At 42.4% G+C, this 20988-nt stretch overlaps 3 protein-coding genes and 1 long non-coding RNA gene across 4 annotated transcripts; 2 read left to right on the top strand and 2 right to left on the bottom strand.

The window, feature by feature from the left end:
• Positions 1-101: 101 nt before the first annotated feature.
• LOC147602071 (uncharacterized) lies at positions 102-5322 on the bottom strand. Its single transcript, XR_015257571.1, has 3 exons — positions 5010-5322; positions 3429-3630; positions 102-520 (listed from the first exon to the last, which is right to left on the bottom strand). It is a non-coding gene; the product is annotated as an uncharacterized LOC147602071 (long non-coding RNA).
• Positions 5323-6679: 1357 nt separating this feature from the next.
• LOC147602072 (histone H2A-IV) lies at positions 6680-7365 on the bottom strand. Its single transcript, XM_086740086.1, has one exon. It carries the CDS (start codon positions 7337-7339, stop codon positions 6950-6952), a length of 390 nt encoding a protein of 129 aa, XP_086596212.1. The 5' UTR covers positions 7340-7365; the 3' UTR covers positions 6680-6949.
• A 252-nt stretch (positions 7366-7617) lies between these two features.
• Positions 7618-8162, top strand: LOC104475010 (histone H2B 8). The gene has a single exon (XM_010115444.2). The coding sequence runs from the start codon at positions 7701-7703 to the stop codon at positions 8079-8081; it is 381 nt and encodes a 126-aa protein (XP_010113746.1). The 5' UTR covers positions 7618-7700; the 3' UTR covers positions 8082-8162.
• Positions 8096-16585, top strand: LOC147602073 (histone H3). Its single transcript, XM_086751196.1, has 5 exons — positions 8096-8167; positions 9049-9982; positions 12923-13130; positions 14626-14768; positions 16394-16585. Exon 2 carries the CDS (start codon positions 9400-9402, stop codon positions 9808-9810), a length of 411 nt encoding a protein of 136 aa, XP_086607322.1. The 5' UTR covers positions 8096-8167; positions 9049-9399; the 3' UTR covers positions 9811-9982; positions 12923-13130; positions 14626-14768; positions 16394-16585.
• The last annotated feature ends 4403 nt before the right edge of the window (positions 16586-20988 follow it).

Genomic DNA, 20988 nt, shown 5'->3' on the forward strand with positions numbered 1-20988 from the left:
TCAGGGTGTCCCCTGTTGTTCGTAGAGTGAGCTCTGGGTCCTTTCTCTCCCTCTGCTCTGAGCTGCCCCTGTTCATACCCTCAGCAGATTCAGTGGCAGAGTACTGACCAGGTGTTGGTGCACGCGTGGCCAGTGCATGCAGCAAGGCCTGCCAAGTATGTGCCCTGCTGGCTAACAGCGGTTCCCAGATACCAGCAACATCCTGCTCAATAACAACCCTCCAAGCTCCCCTCTCTGAGATAACAACCCTCCTAGCTCCCCGCTCCAAGGTCAAATTCTCGCAGCTGTGTGCAGCTTGTAATTTCCCACAGTGGCCCTACACTGACCATCACTGAAATGCCTCACACACACAGCACAACAGAGTTTCTTCTGGGTGTGCATTTGCCTCCAAGCTTTACTTGCACCTGTGTGCTGAAGCCACTGCTTGCGCATTCAAAGTTGCTTTCCTCCAGGTGGAAGCTGGAGATCCTCATGTGATGTGGATCGTAGCAGCTCCTACCCCAGGAACTGTGGGGTCCACCTCTGACAAAGATTTATAAACCTCACTAAAATTATACATGTATTTATTAATTATGGGTGCTTAAAAGTTTTACTTTTTTTATGCATCGGTGTGTTTATGCAGTAACTCTTAGTAGCCCTTGCTGGTTATTCCCAAACTCACAGAGACGGACAAGGGACAGCTTGGGTTGAAAGCAGAAAAAAGCATGTAGGAAAATGTTACAAAATCCTTTTTGAGGTAATGACCTATCCACCCCCCCCCATTTTTTTTTTCAATATATAGTAAATAAATATCAGTCTTATTAGTATCACCTTGATAATAATTATCCTACGCTGTTGTTCTATATGATACTGTGCTTTTACACCTCCAGCATGTTATACGTGCATGCGCAATACACACACATCCATGCATCTATTATGACATTTTCAGTTTAATCCCTTCCACCTAAAAAAGCACTAGAGCTGCTCTGATGTAGCTGCAAGGTTGTTCAGCAGTTAGCAGTCTGCATACACACAGTGAGTGCCTAGGACTAACAACCGTTGGGAACTTCACTGCCTATAGAGGTATGTGGACTTAGACTTCTGGATCATACTGGATGGTGACAAATCAAACCATCTTTTGATTATAAACAAAATCTCCATTTGCCTGACAGTATTCTTGCCATGGTCTTTACAGCGTACTGATCTTGGAATCTCCAAGTTTTTGGAGTTTTAGATGCCATTAAACGAAAATAAACTTCAGCCTTCTCATTTCTTCGTTTTCTTTTGATCATAGTTTTCAGTTTCACTGCCTATCCCCCAGCCCTGGTCTCTGACTCAGTCTTCAGAACTGTTTTACTATCGTCTTCCACCTTCACCGAAACCTCTGGGTTAATCCTAATAAAAATATACTCCCACAACATAAAATAATAAATAAATAAATAAATGGTTTATTCAATGGGCAAAAGTACTAAAATGAAAATAACTTGAATGTCAAGAATCACTAGAAAATTAACAGAGAGCAAAACAGAGGATATTGTATCTTTCTAGTGTTGTGTGAAATAGTTGCACCTTGAGTACTGTGCATATTTGGGACCTTTAAAGAAAAAAAAAAATATATGTAGCACAACTGGAAAAGAAAGTTCTGAGAAAAGTGATAAGATGATTAAAGGTCTAAAATGACTTCCCTACTAAGGATACTAGGACACTTTCAGAACAGGAACAACTGTTGGGTGAAGATGTCCTTGTGTATCTTCTTTACTCTCTATAAAGTCAGTGGCTAAATCTGTCAAATTCAGTGAAGTTCAATCTAATAATAAAGTTAGTTACTAAACAAAAGGTTACTGAGACCAGACAAGCTGCCTAAATATCACAGGCTGTTCCCTTAAGTAAATGGACTTCTTATGCTATAGCCTTTTTCAAAATGATAGAGAAGAATAGAAGATGACTAGTCAAAAGGTGCGGATGGAGTTGTCTCTGTCCTCTGCAGCAATGAATTCTGGAGAACACAGCTGCTTGCATAACTATGAACTCTTCCTGACACTGGTGTTAAATGGTTCTCATCTCTTAAGACTTCTACACTGATCTCCGATGATATCAGTTGTCATCCAATTACAAGTACTTGTTGAGGATCAGTCTCCAGCAAACAATCCCCCCAAAATAAGCAGCCTCCTGCCCTGCTCTGCCCCTACAACCTGCTATTCACTTAACTTTTTTTTTTTTTTTTTTTTTCCCCAGGGATTCCAAGTTACTTAGTGTCCTGGTTTGTATAGATATTCTCATAGTTCTCTCATAAACTACTTGGGGATGCAATAGAGGAAGTTCTATGGCAGGAAAAAGCTGCAGCATCTGTAGGAAGTGCGAAGGACTTAATTTCTGTTTGAAATCCTTCCCCACATGTCATGAGTAATAGCATTCATACGCAGAGTGCAGAGACTTGAAACAATCAAATTCTTAAAGAGGTGATATAGAGAAATGCTGTCTGCTGAGGACAAATATTTGTATGCATAAGTCTAATTAGTATGGTAGGGTTGTTTCTGTACCATGCAGCCATGTGTCAAGTTTTCTATGGCAGAATGAGCAAAGGGGGAAACACGCTAATGATTATGGGGTCCTTATGGAAGCAGTTTATCAAGCAGAATGGCCTGTTGCTCTCTCAGTGGTGAAGTTTGTAGAATCAAAATAACATTTTCAGAGTCATAGAATCATAGAATAGTTTGGGTTGGAAGTGACCTTTAAATGTCATCTAGTCCAACCCCCCTGCAAGGAGCAGGGACATCTCCAACTGGATCAGGTTGCTCAAAGCCCCATCCAACCTGGCCTTGAATGTTTCTGGGGATGGGACATCCACCACCTCTCTGGGCAACCTGTTCCAGTCTTCCACCATCGTCACGGTAAACTTTTTTTTCCTAATATCTAATTTAAATCTACTACTCTCTATTTTATAACCATTACCACTTGTTCTGTCACAACATTAATTATTACATCAATGTGATTATATTATTATTAGAATAATTATTAAAATATAATATTATTATGATATAATTACAATATAAATATTACATTAATTATTAACATTAATATTTCTAATAAAGCAAGCTGGAGCCCTGACTGCCCCTTGGTTGGTTTTGGTGGTTTTTTGGTGTGTTTTTTTTTTTGTTTGTTTGTTTGTTTTTACCCTGGGCAGCACTCACAGTATATATAAAGCACAGTCAAAATAGAACCAACAGGCGACACAAGGAACACTGGAGGCATTCAAAACAGAGGTTGCTTTTAACGGCAACAAGGGCGGGGTGCTCACCGCCTCACGGCGCTGGCATCCATCACATTCACCGCCCTTGCCTGGGGATTAATTTGGGGAGGTGAGGGGAGGGGGTGGCGGAGAAGGTAACCGGAGGGACAGAGATTGGAAGAGAGGGAGAGAAGGATGAGGAGGAGGCAAAGCTCCTTACCGGTCAGGATTGGTCAAAAATTGCCGCAGCGGGGGCGCAGCGGAGCCGGGCGGGCGGTGCCGGGGGCAGGCCCACCCCGCTGGGCTCCGGCTGCTTCGGCTGAGCCTCCGCTGCCTGACGGGGCTGAAAGGAAATCCCCCCAAATATATGGACCCCCCCCCCCCCCGTTGCTCAGCTCTGCGACAGTACTAATAGGGAGAATCTGTGAAGATGCAAACAGAAAGTGGTCCAAAGAATTAGCTACAGTTTACGGCAACATGCTATTTTGTTGATGTTAGATACACTCAGAGAATTTCTTGTTACTGGCAGCTGCAGATTTCTGCTGTGTTTCTACAGCTATAATGCAATTGACTTTCAGTCTTAACTCCCGTCATTCAAATTTCCTGAATGTTAACATCAGTGCCTCTGAAACTGTGAATGGAGACGTGCGAGTTTTTCATGTTTACCAATGGCTAAACTGATCCTGTACTCTACACCTAAGAGAAATAAACAATATCAATAACTTTTAAACCTCATTAGTGTCTAAACAGGCCTGTTTTCAAGGAAGAACAAAAAGTAAATTACTAATTACAGTATTCAAAAGGTTTCTATATATTACACGGGATTTGTAAGATATTCATACTTGATTGTATTTTGGTTTCCTATATAAGATTATAGAAAGGTACTACATATGGTTGTAGAAAGATACTAAAGGAACTAAACATTTGAGTGAAGGGGTTTGAGAGTAATTTATGAATAGACCTGTAAATATTTAAGCTTTATGTCAATTGTGTCATATAAATGTTCAAATAAGTTTTATAAAGAACGAACCATGGTTTCATGGATATATCCTCAGTGACAGGCAAATAGTTCCGTTCATTTTTGCAAACAAATGCTCTAACTTGCATACATTTTTGTAAATACAGTAGCCTAAAACAAATTCTCCCCCAGAAAGATGGGGGGGGGGGGCGGTGAACTAAAAAAAAAAAAAAACAAACAAAAAAAACCACAAAAAATCAACACCCCCAAAATACCCCTTCCCTAATTTCCAAGAGAAACAAAATAGATCTACTTCTTTCTCTGTCACTTCAGTGTAAGAATTGGTCCTGGAAAGAGAGAAATGCTCCCTCCTCACAGTGTGTTTCTGAGGGCAAGAATGAAACCAGGGAGGCCTCCGTTTCAAAAGACAGGATTTTCAAATGGCCCAATCAGGACCACATACAAGTCAATCATCTGCTTCAGACCCACGCAATCTCTTCCCTGATAACTAAATATCCACCATTATAAGGTTATTTTGCTCAATATACTACATGTTAAAAAAAAAAAAATAAACAATAAGCAATCCTCAAATGCTTTAAGGCTCGTTCTAAGCCTCAAATTTCAGCATGGCTACTACTAAAGCCCATCTTTGAACAGTAGGTGTTCAGTACCTAATAATATTTATTTCAACAATACAGGACTGGTAAAAATAATCATAATTAAAAAAAAAAAAGTTATCTGCCTGTTTCGGGAAAAAAAAACAACCAACCAAACAAAACCCAAACAAATAGAAACCCCAATATACCCGAACAAAAACACGAAAATTGTGTAAGAAGCGAGTACTATTTAAAACCAGTCCCGCGGTTTCTCTTGTTTCCAAGCGACGCTTCAGCAGGGCACTCCCGTGTTACCTCCCTCTGCTCGAAAAACATTTTCGATTAATATGTTGCCATGATGACTCACTCCTCTGCCTCCCGAGAGAGGCCACTGCAAAAAGAAGCACGGTTTTCCTCCCCTTGTTTCTCCAGGGGCACTTTTAAAGAACAAAGAGCACAGCCCCTCCCCCAGCCTTCAGGCAGCTCGGGGGCTCCCAGGGGCCCCCTCCTGGCTCCCCTCCCGGCAGTTTTGTTTTCTTCCCCAGGAAACACTACTGAATGATAAAGAAGTCAAACCCAGTTTTACCTACGTGTGCTTAACAACAGAAGGAATGCAGTGTCCCTTAGAATGGAAGGGAAAACAAAAAAACAAAAAAACCAAACAAACAAAAAAAAAACCACAAGGAAAAAAAAACAAGAAAAAAAAAATCTCTTCCGAGTAAAGAGAGGGGAGAGGAGCCTCCGCTACCTTCCAGCGAGGCAGAATCCCCGAGGCACGAATGGCAGAAAGGCTCCTCCCTATAAATACCGTCCTCTGGCCGATTATCTTCATTTATATCCCCCTGACACCCTTTCTCCCCTTTTTTTTTGAGACAATGTCCGATATTCTGCCCGCCGCTCCGGCCCCCACCGTCAAGCCGCCGGAAGCGGTGCTGGGCGGCTCCAAAGCCCGCGGGCCCCGACGTCACCGAGCCGATGGCCGGGGCTGCGTCCCCCTCTAAGGAACGCGAGGGGCTCCCACGCTCAAGAACGCCAAGGCAGCGAGGAAAAGCAGCAAGCAATCGGCTGCTGCCGTGGCAAAGAGCCTCAAAAGGGCCACACCAAAAAGCGCGGCCACATTGAAGGTGGCACCCCAGGAGGTCATACTGTAAGAGGGCAGGAAAATTTTGCAGATTCAATGGTCGGTATAGAAGCCACTGACACTGTCAGAAAAAAAAGAAAGGACTGAAACATCGGTTCAAGTCCACATATGTACAAGATGACCTCCCTGCCACATATATTTCAGTAGTGCTTCTGTAGCAACTCAAACGCTGTGGAAAATTCAATTTTGATCTGTTTTATTTCAACTTATGACCCTCCATTACCATTTCCATGCCCCTGCATCACTTACTCAGAATAACTGACGTTGTCCTTAGCAAATAGCCCTGCGTTAGTTACGGGACAGCATTGCCGTGAAGTATTTCTAATTTACCTCTAGCGCCTGAAAGCCGTAAATTGCAAAGAAACAGAAAAAGAACCCCATGAGGCAAAAAAAAAAAAAAAACAAAAAAAACACAAAAAAAAACCAAAAAACCCCAAAACAAACCCCCAAACCCAGCCACTACGTACAAGGCGCTCGGACTCCCTTTCCGCCCCTAAAACGGGGCAGTAGCGGCTGCGCCGGGAGGAGAGCGCGCCCCATCCCGCCCGGGGTTTGAAAACCGCGCGCTCTGCCCGGATTGGCCAGTAGAGGCCCAACCCCAGCAGCAGGTGGGCACGGAAACCCCGCCCCCTCGCCCACCGCCCAGATTAGAGATGTTTCCCCCCGCTGAAGCTATGGAGTGGAAAGCATCGAGCCCACTTTTCCCATGTTCTCCTCTCATCTCCTTACACCACGCTGCGATGACAATCACATCAATCTTAAAAGCTGTCTTTTATTGGCGTTTTTTTCGTTTAGTTTTTTTTTTTTTTAGAAATGTCGAACTGAGAGACATTTACATAAGGACATTAACTTCCTAGATTAAAAAAAAAACAAACGCAGGAACCTACAGGGATTACCAAAACAAAAATGAAGCTACACACAGTTACTGGATATATCAAAAAACACGTTTCCAGAGAAGTTAAGTATTGCTCAGGTGCTTCTGCTCTTTCTGGGAAGATGTGGGTGGCTCTGAAAAGAGCCTTTGGGTTGTTTGTTGCGAGAGAGCTTTACTTGGCTTTTGCCTTGTGGCTGTCGGTCTTCTTGGGCAGCAGCACGGCCTGGATGTTGGGCAGCACCCCGCCCTGCGCGATGGTCACCTTGCCCAGCAGCTTGTTGAGCTCCTCGTCGTTGCGGATGGCCAGCTGCAGGTGGCGGGGGATGATGCGCGTCTTCTTGTTGTCGCGGGCCGCGTTGCCCGCCAGCTCCAGGATCTCGGCCGTCAGGTACTCCAGCACGGCCGCCAGGTACACCGGGGCGCCGGCGCCCACCCGCTCCGCGTAGTTGCCCTTGCGCAGCAGCCGGTGCACGCGGCCCACGGGGAACTGCAGCCCGGCCCGCGACGAGCGCGACTTGGCCTTGGCCCGCGCCTTCCCGCCCTGCTTCCCGCGCCCGGACATACTTAAAAAAAAAAAAAAAAAAAGTTTGAAAGAAAAAAAAAGAAAAAACCTACGTAAAAAGCCGCAAAAACAGAAGAAATGCAGCAAGACCTTCCACCCTGCCTTTTTATCCCTTCCTTCTGGGGTTCAGTGTGACTTCTGATTGGCGCAGGCTGAGATTGTGAGGTTAACCAATGGAAAGACAGATTAAATAGAGACCAATCGAAGGCGCTGGATGGTTTGACATCACGAACACGGGCTGTCCAATAGGCAAGAACAGCCTTGAGTCATCTCATTTGCATACCGTCCCTATAAATAAGGGGGTCGTCGCTATTGTATTTACGTCGTTCCTGCGGTAGACAGGTACTGACAGACTTGTAAAATGCCGGAACCAGCCAAATCCGCTCCTGCTCCGAAGAAGGGCTCTAAGAAGGCCGTCACTAAGACGCAGAAGAAGGGTGACAAGAAACGTAGAAAGACTAGGAAGGAGAGCTACTCCATCTACGTGTACAAGGTGCTGAAGCAGGTGCACCCGGACACGGGCATCTCGTCCAAGGCCATGGGCATCATGAACTCCTTTGTCAACGACATCTTCGAGCGCATCGCCGGCGAGGCCTCGCGCCTGGCGCACTACAACAAGCGCTCCACCATCACCTCGCGGGAGATCCAGACGGCCGTGCGGCTGCTGCTGCCCGGCGAGCTGGCCAAGCACGCCGTGTCCGAGGGCACCAAGGCTGTCACCAAGTACACCAGCTCCAAGTAAATCTCTGAAAGACCGTCTCAACCAAAGGCTCTTTTAAGAGCCACCCATATATTCAGTAAAAGAGTTGTTCACGCTGGTTTAGTCCGGTGAGTGGTACTCTTGTTTGGTGTTGTTTTAGTTCCTAGTCAAGGCATGCTGTTTATAGCAGGGAAAATGTTTCTCAAGTTAAAGTACTAGGAATTATTTGGGTTGTATTGTGTGTGCCCTACCCTGACTGTTCATCAGGAAAGTCTATAAAAAGCATGTTAAGTATCTAATCCAGCTGTAAAGCTATTAAAGTTGTCTTTCCTCATTTAAGAGTAATTATCTTAGCGCTATTTCTTGAGTTAAGTACAGGGGAACATGTACAGCAGCATTTAAGGTGCATAGCCCCCCCCCCGCTGTTCCAATATGAAGTAAAGCAGATTTTTTTTTTATTTGTTTTTGTATACAGTACTAGCCTTATCCTAACGCAGTTTATACATTTTCTAATAAAATGTCGTTGTCCCATTTAAACATTAGCTGTCCTTCTCAAACGACTTGGCTGCAAGCCAGAGCAGCTTGTTTACTCGGAGAGCTCCGTAGGGATTAGTCTGCGTACATATGATATTTGGAAGACAGCGTTAACTGAACTTAATCATGCCATGCACATCAGAATTGAAATGTAATAGACAAAAAAAATATTTTATTAATCTTCAAGATTTCGTAGAGTAGTTTTTTTTTTTCTGTTGTCCCTTTACTAGTGAATAAGGGCAGCAGAACAAAGAGGTTCCTCGTAATTCTTTAAGCAATAAAATGATACGAGAACAGAAGTAACAAATAAAGGGTGCTTTAAAAAAAAACAAACAACAAAACAAACTGAACAGGGGTGCTTTAGAGAATTTCAAGTGGTGCAGGACGTACAGGAAAGGCTTTTTTTTAATTCTTTTTTTTTTTTTTTTTTCGAAAAAGCCTTTTGCAAGTGCAAAATCCTGGGCACCCGGGACAGAGAAGGAAGTAAAAGGGTCTATTGCGGGGCCGGACTTAAAACTGCGTACGCTGGGCGAGTTACCGCCGTGGCGAGGCTCGCGGCTGCTGGCGGGGCAGCGCTGAGGGAAGAGAAACCCGAAAGCGCAGCCGCTTCCAGGCAGGAGGGGGGGGGGGGAGCACTGCGGAGGGGGAAGCGGCCGTTGGCTCTCCACCCCGTCCGACGGCGGGCTTTTCAAATCCTTCCTATTGGCCAATGGAATTTGCTCCTTTCCGCTATCCAATCACAGGGCGGTGACGTCTATAAATAGCGGCCCCCCGGCTGCTTTCTGCAGAGTGTCGTTGGGCGGTGGTAGGTGGCTGTTTCGGGAAGATGGCTCGCACGAAGCAGACGGCGCGTAAGTCGACGGGCGGGAAGGCGCCCCGCAAGCAGCTGGCCACCAAGGCGGCCCGCAAGAGCGCGCCGGCCACGGGCGGCGTGAAGAAGCCGCACCGGTACCGGCCCGGCACGGTGGCGCTGCGCGAGATCCGGCGCTACCAGAAGTCGACGGAGCTGCTGATCCGCAAGCTGCCCTTCCAGCGCCTGGTGCGCGAGATCGCGCAGGACTTCAAGACCGACCTGCGCTTCCAGAGCTCGGCCGTCATGGCGCTGCAGGAGGCCAGCGAGGCCTACCTGGTGGGGCTCTTCGAGGACACCAACCTCTGCGCCATCCACGCCAAGCGCGTCACCATCATGCCCAAGGACATCCAGCTGGCCCGCCGCATCCGCGGAGAGCGCGCCTAAGCTGCTAGCAAACGGATTTTTCAGACTACCGAAAACCCAAAGGCTCTTTTAAGAGCCACCACATCGCCACTAAAGAGAGCTGTAAACTCTTGTTAGTGCTTTGTAGGAAGCGGTGTTTCCCTGTGTGTTTTCCTGGTAGTTTTACAGTGACCAAGAGCTCGTATCTCATCAAGTAAGTACCAAACAAAATGTGTAATTCACGTTTTAAAGGGGCTGGAAAGGATCCTGACTGTAGCGAATCCATATGATATGGTTAATTCCTGTTAAATGTGATGGTGCCTGGGACAAATCTTTGTTCAGAGGGAAAACTGCTTTCTATAGCCTTTTTTTTTTTTTTTTTTTTGAGGACTTGCTTTTTAGCTGTTAAGGAAAAAGTTGTAACTGTGAGCTTTCTCTTTCTGGAGGAGAAGATACCTAGCTCTAAAAGATTATATATACCTTTAAATATTTGACTGTTAAAAGCTATTATTACAGCATTGAACACGTACAGCTCTGTGTTTGCAATTGAAGAAGATGCATTCAGAGGTAAGTGCATTGTACGTGCCTCCTGCTGTGCCACGTTTACTCAGTGGTGTTACCATAAGAACACAACAGTTTATTGTCTGATAGAAATACCGTTTTCCTTTCGAAACCCTTCGTGTGTTGTTCTGTTGGGTTTAGACGGTGGTTTTTTTTTTTTTGGTAGGAGTGTTATTTCGGAAGGCACAATAAGTCCTTTCCCACCATTTCAGGAAAAGTGCTTAGTCAGTAGTTTTCTCAGTGCTTTATCACTCATGATCTGATTGTCGCTGTCGTGAGTGATGCCCCCTCCCGCCCCCGCGTATCTCCAGCCCTTCTCAAGCACTTGCAATTTTTGTTTTTCGTTTTGTTTTGGTTTTTTTTTTTTTTGAGATAAATGTTATTTTTTCCAGACAGAGCTTGGGTTAGGATGTCTCTGACTCCCGTTTTCATGAGGTGTGCTTTCGGCTAGTGTTTTCTCTGGGACGCGCTCATGGCATCCTTGATAGTTCTGGGTATCCTGTGCAAATGGTTAGAAATGCTTGTTTAGATTAAATTTCTCCATCTGTGTTTAGGATCCTGAAAATATTCATTTAAAGAAGCACAGAAGTGTTTCCAGAGGAATATTAGTGACTAAAAACCTGACATCAAATGCAGAATTATTATAAATAAAGACTTTTCCTTATCTGCTATACTCGCTGATTTCTGTGAATCTACCTGGAAAACAGGGTTTCCTCCTGATTGGCTTCACAATCCCTTGCCCTCCTACTCAATAAGTCTGTAGGTGATACCTGAACAATGTAAATTGCAAAATTACTTCTGACTTTCTCTTGTGGGTTTTTTTTTTTAAGAAAAAAAAACTGCAGGCTTTTTAATGCAATTTCCGGAACTTACTTTGCTATTGAAGTATTGGAAATAACGTCTTTTTTTTTTTTTTTTTTTTAAATGCTGCAAACGAGTAGCTGTGGTTTTAAGGAGCTATTGGCTTGAGTTGAATACGGTTGTAATTTAAGCCTAGAAACAGGGAGTCAAGGAGAATTGTTTGGACTGAATATTTCTTTTGGAAAGCCTAAACCTGCAAGATTCTTGGTTTTGTGTTAGTTGCTAATACGCTCCATCTTAGGAAATCTTCCTTCCTCTGTGTGAGGAACTTGGACTCTGCAGCAAAATCTGACCAATCAAGTGCCTTGACACACCATTTTCCTGCCCTTGTTTTTCTTACTTTCAGCCATTTTCTGTTACTTAACCTCAGAGGAGGAAAAGGGAGGGAAGAATGTCTCAGGAATAGTACTTCAGTAATTAAGATATTCTATGTGATTTATTCCCCCCCCCCCCTTATTTGTTAATTGACATAGGATTTTTTTCTGTATATGATTACCACTGTGATTGCAGAGATGAGTCTTGATGAAAACAAACTAATTTCCTGTTACTCTCTCTGATAGTGACATATTTATATTATTTAGATATGTTTATGATAAAATGCTTAATAATTAAAGTAAAACAACTATTTTTAATACTTTATATAGTGGATATTTAATATCTTGTATAACCCAAAGATCAGAATAATTAAATTTCAGTAGAAGTTCGGGTCAAAAAATCACGCTGTTTTGCATGTTCAAGAAATAAATGATGTCTGAGGAATTAGAAAAATAAATGGTTTTTGTTAGTCTTAAGCTCTATAATTTTTCTCCTTGTCTTTTGAAGACCTTAGACTGTTTTAATAAATACAGTATTACTTGGTTTCATTCTAAGAGCTGCATGCTTGAATCATAAAAGAACACTAAGTCTCTGCTAGCGGAGGAGGAAAGAGATGTGCAAGTTTGTGGGTTTTTTTTTATTGGTTGTTTTTTTTTTTTTTCTGCAGGAAGGGCGAGCTCATATGAACCTGAAATCATATGAATTCGAAGCTACAATTCCTGCGTTTGAAATAGTTTTGGGGTGTAATACGTTATGAAAGAACTAATAATAACCTAGCATAACTTGCCCTACAGGACTAGGCTAGCAATTAGGAAGAATTTACCGTGTGCGGTTTGAAGTCTGTAACAGCTGCAGATGGTTGTGGAAGTGATATGAAGAACAGTGGTAGACTTACTGTAGCTTGTACAGTGGGCTTTGCTCTTCCCTTCTTATCAAATGCAATCTGGAATCCTATCAGTTTGCACATGATGTTGAATCACTTAACTGTAAAAAGCAACAATGAAAATCCCAAAATAGACGCAGGCTGTGGGGAGGGGGTGGAAGTCTTTCATAAAGTATGAATAAGAACGGATATCAAGGGTATTCAATTAAGACTTTTTATTTTTATTTTGAGCAAAGATAAATTACTTAAATAACTTATGGACATCTTACACTTGCTATAAAATTCAGAGAACCTAGATGTCAGTTAAATCTGATACAGAGTAGATCCTGGAAGGTATTTGCTAAAATAAAAAAAACCAAACATAATGAATGAGAAATAAAATTGAATTTGCAATAGAGTTTAGTTGACATAACATTTGTTTAGTCTAAGATACACATGTCACTTGGAGGAAGATTTCCTAACTCAAAGTGAGAATAAAAGTGGAGGTTCATTTGGTACCATCAGTCCAGCAGCATTTCTGTGCTTTTTTTTCAGGAGAGGCTGAGCTGATGAATACTGCCAGCTAGAAGCTGGCTGTGTGCAAGACCAGTGTGCTGACCGGCCGAGGACTGGCTTGCAAGCTGCCGGTGATTTGCTCCTCGTGGATGCTGGCAATCATGCAAGATGTTTTTGCAGGTCATTTTTAGATGCACAGTGTCTCAAATCAATGCTTGGAAGAATGTACTTCCTAACAGTTCCATGGGTAAGATAAAGCATGACCACTGAGGTCCTGGTGAAATACTTCCTTTCTTCAGAAATATATAAAAGAAGGTCTGATTAAAACTTTTTTTCTAGAAAAATGTTTCATCAACCCTGCTTGACATTTATTAGTTTCTGAACAACTCTGAGCAGGTATATCCATATATACTAAAAAAACCCAAACAAACCCACAAACAAAAAGCACCCAAGGTTTTCATTTGAACTAACTATTGTAATGTAAAAACTTTGTAAAGTGGTATGATGGCTTCCACGCAAGCTAGTATGTAAAGATAAATCCTAAACCTCCTATCCCATTCTTCTTATTTGCAAATACCTCTCTTCAGGGCTGCCTCACAAGTGAATCGCCTGTTGGTTACAGGCTTCAGCAACCACAAATAGTGAAGCTTGAGCTCAGTCAGTCTCAGCTCTCCTATCAGCCCAGAGAGTACTGCCTTGCTGCGTCCTTTTTTAGCATTTCTTTCTCACTTTCAAGTCATGCTATATCCTCAGATGGATATAGGCATTTTTCAGCTTGTAGATGTGCAAACATCACTGCCACAACAGTATGAACATTTACGGAGTTTTTGTTACATATAGGTGAGCTTTAGGAAGTACTGTTTGTCAGCTAATATGAAGCAAATAGTCAAATGGGAAGCTCAGTTCTCAGCACAGCTGTTACTGAAGTAAAAATGACTAATAATAAAAAGGCAACCTATTCGAGGAACATAAGATACAAACCAATGCAAACCAAACCCAAATTTAATGAAAACAGGTGCTGGTTGAAAACTAAGCTCAATTTGATACTTTGGCTTTGAGAGGCAAACTCTAACTATAAAACTATTTTGTTATGGTGTTCTGTATATTGTAAATGATGTGTTACCCTAGAAGTTCTAAAACTGGATTCAACAAACACTTCCACACCTTTTTTTAAAAGTTAGAAAAATGTAACACAGTACAGGCCACAAAGAACTGTAGCAGGTACTGCTTGTCAGTGTATAAAGTTCATTGTAATGTGAAAGTCCAGATGAGATGGCTCTAGCCTCTTTAATCTCATTTATCAAGAGACAGTTATTGCTCACAGAGCAGCATTGTGGCAAAGTCCCTAAACACCTGGGTTGCAGTCTATGTGAAAACTCTCAGCTCACACTGTAGGAGTGTTCTAATGTCATTGGTGATAGTACAGAGCTGCAGTAAGCAGCAGCCTTACAAAGAACATTTTCCTGACTTTTGGTGAATGCTTCACTATTCTGTAGCTGCTGAAATCTGAAGCCTTAACCTCACTCAGAAAAGAGTGGTGGCTGTTACCACTCTGAGTACTTTTACAACATTAATCACTGGAAAAAAAACACATTTGCCCAGAAATGTGAAAAATACATATTCATACAATTCAGGAAATAAGTAGTATATGCCAACAGCAGGAAAAAAAATAGCTGAAGAATAGCTGTAAGTATAGACTGTGTCAGTAAAGGTAACAAAGATCTCAAAATATGTACCTGCAGCTCTTCTGGAACACTCAGCCTATGAAAACAAAGCACAGCACAAAACGAAGGACAGTATAAACTAAAGCAACTGAGAGAAGATGACAGGAAGATAACGATCAGTGCTGGACAAACAAGGCATTCGGCTATGGAGACAATAGTTGGTGAGTAAATTCTAATGGTCACAGATGTGTTAGATGCTGGAGACACAGAAGAATAGAAATGCTGTCAGCTTCTAAACTGTGCCAGGAGCCTTTCAAAGACCAGTACACTGTAGCCAACAGCTCCCCCTCCCTGGAGATCTACTGGAGGCCCATAGTAAGCATTCCTTGTCCTGCCTGTCCCTGCAACCAACACTGGTCTGCCCACTTGGAAACCTGCCTGGTGTTTTCAGATTGTGTGTGTGGGTTTTAGGATGAATGAATGAACTCACTCTTGCTTTAAAAATAAAATTACTTCCCCTCTGTTTTAGTTCAGCCCAGATCGGGACCAGACTACGCAGTCTCTCTCTCACTCCCCCCACCTTCCGAGAGAATAGGAGGAGATAATATAAGAAAAATGACTCAAGGTTTGAGATAAGGACAGGGAGAAATCCTTAAAGTTACCGTCACGGGCAAAACAGACTTGACTTGGGGAAAACTATTCATTTATTTCTAAAATTAGCAGGAGAATGAGACAAGGAACAAGATAACCTCACCCCCACCCCTCCCTCTTCCCGAGCTTAACATTATCTCTACTACCTTTCCCTCCCGAGAGGCACAGAGGGGAAGAGGGAATGGGGGTCCTGGTCAGTTCATCATGTGTTGTTTTATGCTACTACTTCGTCTTTGGGGGAAGAACTCCTCACATTCCTCCTCTGCTCCATCGTGGGGTCCTTCCCACAGGCCGCAATCCTTCGTGAAACTGTTCCGGCGTGGGTCATCTCTTCCATGGGGTGCCGTCCCTCCAGAACAGCTGCCCCAGCGGGCCCTCCAAGAGCCACAGCCTCCTTCAGGCCTCCACCTGCCCTGGTGTGGGGTCCTCCATGGGCTGCAGGTGGATCTCTGCTCCGCCATGGACCTCCATGGTCTGCAGGAGGACAGCCTGCTCCACCATGGTCACCACCACAGGTTGCAGGGGAATCTTGGCCAGGAGCCGCATTACTCCTCCCCCTCCTTCTTCACTGACCTTGGCATCTGCAGCCTTTCCTCTCACAAGAAAAATTCTTCTCAACAGGCTGGCAGACGCCTCTCAGGATCTTTTTTACATCTCATTCACTTCTCATCTCCTCTCCACTTCTTGCAGCCAGGCCGGGGCCAAGTTGGGCCCAGTTGGCTGCCTGGCGGGAGGCCAGAGGGTGAGGCCTACAAGGCCCGCCCCTCCCCCTCTCTGTCCCTGCTCTACTGCTTCACATCTTCTCCCCTTTTTTTTTCTGTTTTCCCCTTCTTAAATACGTTATCGCAGAGGTGTTATCACGGAACGTTCTCCTACCAATTGGCTCAGCCTTGGCCAGCAGCGGGTCTGCCCTAGGCCCATCCCAGTCTACTGAGCAAAGGGGAGCGACTTCTAGCAGTTTCCTACAGAAGCTGCCACCTTAGGCTCCCCCTCACTAAACAAAACCAGAACACCCTCCTTGTTTGTTCTTGCATTGAGCTTTGCTGCAGCACAGCAGCGTTTAGGTGATGCGGGGTTTTTTTGCTTTCTTTTTTTCTCAACATCAGTAAATAGTAATAGAGAAATAACTACTTATGTTGTCCAGCTTTCAGGCAGTGGTATGCTTCAGTTCCAGAATGGATTCCCTGTCTTGCAGGTTGTTTTACCGCCAAGCACTGTGAGAAGTTGCTAGCGTGGGTCTGGGAAGATGCTAAAGAAAATGGGCCGCTGGGTTTGATCACTCCATCTTTGTACATGAGAAAAGGCTGTACCATACTGAGCTGTGTCCTCTGTTCTGAAGCTATTGATGCACATGTGGAGATCAAATATCGTCAAGATATTAAAGTTGCTCAAGTCTTCTCTGTATCTTTTTTTTTTTTGCTACAATTTGACCTTTATCTGGACCAATTGCTATACTTCTCTGAAGATTTTCCAACACTTTCTTGCATGCTTACCTCATCATGAATATTTAAGATATCCTCCTTCTCCCTGCTCCTCCATTTTTGCTTGTTACTCTAAACACACCACTCTCATCTGTCAGGTGTGGACCAGTAAAGCTATACAAAATGCTGGCCAGTAATAGCTTCAATCTGTGAGGTCATTAAGATGGAGGACATTTTTCCAGAGGGCACATTGTTACATGATAAAAAAGATGAATCAACATAATTTTAGAATAATATGTTTCTTGAAAATTAAATATCAACATGCGGTGATTCTTGCTAACTATAGAACTGGAGTCACATAGATTAAATTTTATATGACATCTTTTTATCCTTAAAGAGAATGGAGAGTTTTAGAATTTTTAAGAAAATACAATATTTTGTTTGTTAGAAGTTAGCCTAACATATCTGGGGTAATAAAGAAAGTTGGTAGAACAAAGGCAGGCCTCGAATACCAGATGTGAAAACAGGCCCTGAGCCAACACTTTGGTGTGAGAAAACCAAGGAGCAATGCGACCTGTTCCCAAGACCATAAATGGAGATTTTAAGGAGGGATTCAACCAGCAAATTTGAGGAGGGGGTACTCGGACTACCTTCGGGACCAGCAGACGACCCTCGACTCAAAAGACTGAGCATGCGCAAGCAGGTGGGGAATATTATCATAATTTCTAGGAAAACTGATGATTATGTATTAGTATTCAGGGAATTATTGACGATTATGTATGAAATCACTAAATATATTCTGTCCAGATTTCCAGACCAGCATGCACACTAGGTGGAAGGATACCCCATGCATCTGGTGTAACAATAGAGAATGCCTGCTTCTTAATGCTACGTTGTTGTTAAGGAGTTTGATTCCCAACTTCGGTGACATGAGACAATTTTCAGTAAGTGTTCAGTATGGTCCCATGGATTTTTAGCACAGCATGCCAGTATTGCAATGAACATGCAGATATATGCTGTAAGAAGCATGATGAAAAAGGGAAGAAGGATGGTTTCTGTGGGACAGACTTTCAGAAACAGCCAAAAATCAAATGCAAAAATTTCCATAGGTTTTAGATGCCAGTTCAATTAGCTGAGCTCTGAATACTTCCAGAATTAATTCAGACTACTGATAGTCCATAAAAAAAGCATGTAAGATCCCCAGTGTACTAATGCAATAAGTAGCGTTTGAGAATGTCTATATGCTTCACTGCAGCCAACTAGCTCATTATCAAAATCCCGGTCTTACTGAGATTAAAGGACTTCTAAGCAAAGAACCATGCTAACTACAGTTCAAGTTAGTTATATAGTGAAATAAAAAAATTAAGAAAGCTTTGCCCCCTTTTTTTTCTTTTTTTTTTTTTTCTTTTCCCTTCCTCCTAAATGAAGTATAGTGTTGGTAGTTGACAACTAATATTGTTTTCCTTAGTGATGCCAATTTTGATCTTCCCATCAGTTGTCCCAAGCAGGATCATCGCACAGGTTGGTTTGTTAGTTTTGCTTTTAGGGAAAGGGAACATGTTGAGAAAAAAAAAAAGAAAAAGAAAGAAAAAAGAAAAAGGAGCTCATTTACATGGATATGGACTAGTCCACTTCTAGAATAGATGTTTTAAAAAGTCTGAGAGAGGTAATTATACAGACACCAAAGAAAAACGTAGGGGATGGCAACTTTTGGCACTCTCAGGCTACTTGTAATCTCAGTCTAGGCCGATGTAACACAGAAGTTTCACCAGACCACTTGTGTCACCCGACTTCTTCATCTAATGCCTGGAAATTGTAAGACAGTCACCAGTGTTACCAGGCCAGTTCTTGCCGTTTCAGTGCTTGTTTAGGCAGGTGTGTGCAGCTTTTGCGTTCACCTTGCAGAAGCACAGGTGACATCTACACAGAAATAAAATGAACAGCCAGTTTAATGTGAAGTAGCCAATACAGACTACAATTGTTATACGTGTGAGTGTATGTGCATCTGCATCTGCAGTTATTATACATTTTCAGATACCTATAACTTCTGGGATCTTTAGACTTAGCCCAAACAGAAGTTCCTTAACATATCCCTATAAAATTGATGCGACAGGGATGGCCCTGGAATGAACGTCACTAAGACAATATTACAAGTATTTTAAAATACATTGTATTTTGCAAACACTTGTATACACTGTATTTTAAGAACAATTTTATACATTGTATTTTAAGAACACTTCTGAATACTGATACTTTGTGTGCTTAAAAGCTTGGGGAGAAGGGGTTGGGTTTTGGAAACATATTAGAAATAACATTTAAGAGTTACTATTTATCAAGTACTTAACTGAAAGTCCGGGTTGAAGTTCCCACTTTTTCATCACACTCTCCTAGTACACATGGAAAACTCCACTACTATTCTATGTAGCACAGCCACCCTCACTCGTATGCCCCAGAAATGTAAAGCAGAACTCCCAGAGCTTGCCTGACACCATTAATGAGGCTTCTCTGGGTATTTGCTGTTGCAAAAGGGCTGGTATTGTTCACTTTTGCTCTGATTTCGACTGGATGGAGTTTATTTTCATTTTTACAACCACGCATTTTGGATTTCAGATGTGAAGAATATTGATAAACACACTGATGCTATGAGTTGTTGCTAATGAGACCAAGGACCCTGTCTGGCTTTCCAGGTCTCACTAATGTGCAGGAGCAGGAAGCTGGGAGAGATATAGACAGAATTGACCCAAACTGGCCGAAGAGAGTATTCCATGCCATAAATGTTACGCTCAGTATGTAAGTGGGGTTTGCCCCAGGGCGGGGCGTGTGCGGGAGGGGGGAGCGTCTCTCTCACTGGGTCATTCGCTTGATGCTCGGTTTTGTTTCCATGATCACTGCTCAGGATGGGCTGTATCGATCATTAGGACATCAGGTGGTTGTGCGTTGCTGATTTTGTGTATTTTATTATCCTTATATTCTGTGATCACTGTAATTTTCATTTACTATTTTAGTAAACTGTCTTCATCTCAACCCATGAGTTTTCCTTTCTTCCCAATTCTCTCCCCCGTCCTGCTGGGGAGGTGGAGGGAGATGAAAAAACTGTGTGGTGACTAGGGATAAACCACAGCACCTTTATCCTTCTTGAGATATCTTTCCATAACTGTTTCATTTATCCATCAGTCCTATGGATGTCTTTACTTAACATTCTGATTTGGATTTTGAAGTTCCTAGTTGCTTTTGCTTTCTAAATATAAGAGGCTCACCTGACTGGAAGCTGACACACACATGCTAATGGATCTGTCGCTTTGTTGAAGAAACCTTGCTGGGTTAAATGTAGGAATGAAACAGAAAGCTGACTGGTGGTGTTTATACGAAGGTGACTAAGTGGAAAAGCCAAGAGGGCCTCATATAAATGAAGGAAAAAAAAAAAAAAAAAAGGCTATGACACTTCCCTAAATGCTCTAGTCACAATTCCAAAACAGATGGTTGCCCAAATTATAAAAGAGATTTCATCAACAGATTTACACAATTTCATAAAAGAGACTGAAGAGTTTTGAGCAAGGTTATGTCTTGTGAGGAGCAAAATGTAAAAAGAACTAAAAGGTAACAACTGAGATTTAAAGGAACACACTACTGTTTTATGTTTCCGTACTGGGAGAAAACTAATATATAAAAAAGATATATAGAAATACATAAATATTTTCTAAAAAGATAGCTATTTTCTTTTGGTGCATGCACTTTCTATGGGGGGGGGGGGGGGGGGGTCAGCACTGCTCAACTGAAACACTTTTCTTTCTTCTGTTTTCCAAAGAAGTTACATAAAATTATGACAGTGAAGATCTGATGTAATAATATGAGTTCTCAGAATATGAAGACTAAATGCAAATTAAAACAGAAACTACACCAAAACAAAATCACTGAAAAATTATTCAGTACATTATTGCTTTCACAGTTCTTGAAGGCTTACTTATCTTTATTTCAATATTTATCTACTAAATGGAAAAATGTTTATTGTTACATAATAATTGGAAATGTGTAAAAATCTGTGCTGTTAAAAACAAACAAACAAAAATAAGTAAAAAACCAAGTAGCCCCAAACTCTATATTTTCCCTTTTCTTAAACTGTTTTTAATCATGGTATAAAATAGTTTATTATTATCTGTTTCAGAGATTAAAGTTCATTACTTTGAGCAAGCCTGTCCTAAGCCAGGAAAGTTACTAACAATAAAATACTGACCTATATTTTGTTGTGAACCGTTAAAAACATATGTAGCATTTCTGTTCTAATTGGCAAATGTTTAGCAAGGGCATAACCCGAGGATTAGTGTGCGATGATTGGAATAGTATTCTGCTTCCCTTAAGGCGCTAAGCAAGA

Source organism: Chlamydotis macqueenii, chromosome 1, assembly GCF_036417535.1.
Source record: "Chlamydotis macqueenii isolate bChlMac1 chromosome 1, bChlMac1.mat, whole genome shotgun sequence".
Classification (NCBI taxonomy): Eukaryota; Metazoa; Chordata; class Aves; order Otidiformes; family Otididae; genus Chlamydotis; species Chlamydotis macqueenii.

What these genes read in the sequence shown, in the direction of transcription:
- LOC147602072 (XM_086740086.1), bottom strand. Translation starts at nt 7,339, where the DNA reads ATGTCCGGGCGCGGGAAGCAGGGCGGGAAGGCGCGGGCCAAGGCCAAG.
- LOC104475010 (XM_010115444.2), top strand. Translation starts at nt 7,701, where the DNA reads ATGCCGGAACCAGCCAAATCCGCTCCTGCTCCGAAGAAGGGCTCTAAG.
- LOC147602073 (XM_086751196.1), top strand. Translation starts at nt 9,400, where the DNA reads ATGGCTCGCACGAAGCAGACGGCGCGTAAGTCGACGGGCGGGAAGGCG.